Source organism: Plasmodium gonderi (genome assembly GCF_002157705.1).
Source record: "Plasmodium gonderi DNA, contig: Pgo-contig_395, whole genome shotgun sequence".
Taxonomy (NCBI): Eukaryota; Apicomplexa; class Aconoidasida; order Haemosporida; family Plasmodiidae; genus Plasmodium; species Plasmodium gonderi.
The window spans coordinates 1-3062 of record NW_021629284.1 but is presented as its reverse complement, the minus strand read 5'-3'; the positions used below and the strand labels follow the sequence as shown (position 1 = coordinate 3062).

The window sequence follows — 3062 nt, the reverse complement described above, 5'->3', positions numbered from 1 at the left end:
AATTATTTAATTCTATAATGCTATTGTTTAACCAATGACTACGTATATCAGGTTATGTATTTATATCCATTGAAGTGAGTGATTTATTTATGTAAAAAATTCATAACATAAAATGAAATTATATTTTTAAAATTCATAAACAAATTATATATATATATAATATTAACACATATTTTTATTAGACTAATTTATGCAGAATCCTATATCATCCTTAAATTTTATATAATATTAGCATGCTCATTGTCATATATAATTTAAATGAATTAATCTTACACATTACCATTTATAATAATATTTCTAACTCATTGAAAACTTTAAAAGATAAGTCATAAATGTAAAATTATCTTAAAATTATCTGTATAATTAAAATTACATATTCTATCCTTATATTTAAGTCTTTTTCACATTATTAAGAGTTATAAGAGACAAATTAACTGTCTAAAAATTGATATATTGAATCAATACATATCTAATCAATATATATATAGCTTATACATAAATATTTCGATAGGCATTTTAATAAAATATATTTCATTTTATATAAGCTAGAATGGATTTATTATTAAAACTATATAGTATTTTATAGACAATTAAATGACTGAAAAATAACCCCTTGTTTAATACAATTTCCATAATTAATGAATAAGTTGTATTTTCTTATTGATGTTATCTTTTCATGAAAAAATAATTTTATTGAACAAATATATTTATTCTAATATATAAATATCTATTATTTATGAGAAATATATCAGTATAATTCTATGGGATCCATTAATGTGATAACGAGGCATAATTATATCATTATGTCTCCTATATTATATGATTAAATTAATTTAAATTATGCATATATATGTTAAATAAATATTAGATTTATTTAGACTATTATGTCTTATTACTTCATTTGAGTTAATCAACATTTTTGATAATTAATCTAAAGGAATATATTTTAATTATAAACGTGAATGTATAATGAATAATCTTGAGTGGCCATATACATTGCTCTAAGAAATTTATTGTGTGATATGTTTCATTTATTAGGTTCTTTATAATGTATATCCTTTTTAGGAAATATATAATACTTAACAATTATATTAAATATATACTAATTACTGTCAAAATTTCATAATATTTATAATTTATTACATATATTATTCAATGTCAATAAATGCATATGTTTTTATAATACCTTTTTTAATATTATTCCACTGAGTTATATGATATACTGTGTTTATTTTGAATTACATTTTTTTGTAACTGTTCATATAATTTCATTAATTCGTAATGTTTTTTATATTTTCTATTCCGTATATTTTTTAACATTCTTCTCCTTGGTCGTAAGTATGAACCATAAGCAGTATACTGACAATTAAAAAAAAATATGGTATTTCTATGATGAGTACATTAATTATATATTTATTATAAAATATATTATAAATATTTACTATGTAAAATTTTTTTTAATTAAGTTTAATTTTAACATTATACAAGATGAACATAATTACTAATATTGCAAAAAATAAAAAACCCGTGCTTGTCCACGTTACTGGAGATTCAATATGTCCTAATAATGCCTCTGATCTGGTCGCGCTTGCGTCAACTTTCCCCAAGGAAGAATTTAATAATTCACTTGTATTTTTGCAATTAGGTTGTTGTTCAAGAAGCTTATGAAATTTTAGTTTAAATTCATCTAGCTCTTCCTGGACAATATTCTTATAATCATATTTAACTTTGTGTGAAAATTCCTTATATTTTTCTGCACATTTTTTAACATATTCGCAATTATTGCTGTCCCTTTGAAATTTATTATAATGATCATATAATTCCTTAAACATTGCAAATATATTATATACATCGTCATTCATAAACGACACATATTCTTTACATACATCAGGTATTCCTACGCTTACATTTTTGTATGCATTTATAAGTTGATTATGAAGATCATCATACGATTTAATGTTTGGAGCTTTATTCATTGCTTCTCGTTTCAGCTCGTAGATATAAAAATTACAATATGGTTTTCTAGTATCTTCTTTCCTATTTTTTAATTCATGTAGATAAAGACCAAGTTTTACACAAGGTTGATAGAAACTATTCCATGTATTAGCACTAGGTTTAAATCTATTATTAATATTATTGCAAGGACCATATAAACCACTACTTACAGGACCGGTTCTCATATTGTAGAAAAGAGAATCGTAATAATCCTTTAATTTAGGAAAAATATCCTTAAATGACAACTAAAATTGAAATTTGTAGTGCATATAAATGAATTGCATTTACAAGAAATATATTTTTCTATCATTTTCATATATAGGACAGTTTTAATATGTAGTCATATGAATTATAATTTTAATAATACTAGAAACATACTTCAGCTTTCACTCCATGGCTATTTCCCATTATATATTCTCAGCGTTTAGGGTTTAGTGTTTAAGGTTCAGAGTTTAGATTTAATGCTTACGCTTCAGCTTTTTGTATATATATATATATTTACAATATATTTTTATTATTATATTTTTGATTTGGTATTCATATATATATATTTTTATATATCACAATCATTTTATATTTTTTTGTTCAAATTTTTTTATTGTGAAATTTATGATTTATTATATATTACTATTGGTTTATATAATAATTTATGTTACTAGAAATATGTATTGTTATGATTGTATTTGTTTACTATAATAATAATATTTATATAATTGGTATTTAACATATGATGGATTTTTCATATTTTATTATTTATTTGTTTAATATACACAATTGTTATATTTTAATAATAATAAATGATAACAGGAATTTCATAGTGTCAGTATTATTATATATATATTTTTTTTTAAGTTTTATTATTTCTATTGTATATTATTATTTTTAATATTTCCATTCCAATTACATTTAATTTACTGTATACTATGACCTTATGTATAATTACATTTTTATTCAATATCTATAATCATATTATCTTAATATATCCAACACTTAATGAACATTTACGAATCCTTTATTTTTAAAGGAAATGCTTGATAATATTAGACATATTTTTTTCACTAGGAACT

General features: G+C 20.9%; 1 protein-coding gene across 1 annotated transcript; it reads right to left on the bottom strand.

The window, feature by feature from the left end:
- Positions 1–1197: 1197 nt before the first annotated feature.
- On the bottom strand, positions 1198–2403 carry PGO_003270 (variable surface protein; the record flags this gene model as incomplete). Its single annotated transcript, XM_028691282.1, has 3 exons — positions 1198–1359; positions 1479–2240; positions 2374–2403. The coding sequence occupies 3 exons, from the start codon at positions 2401–2403 to the stop codon at positions 1198–1200; spliced, it is 954 nt and encodes a 317-aa protein (XP_028547083.1).
- Positions 2404–3062: the final 659 nt, after the last annotated feature.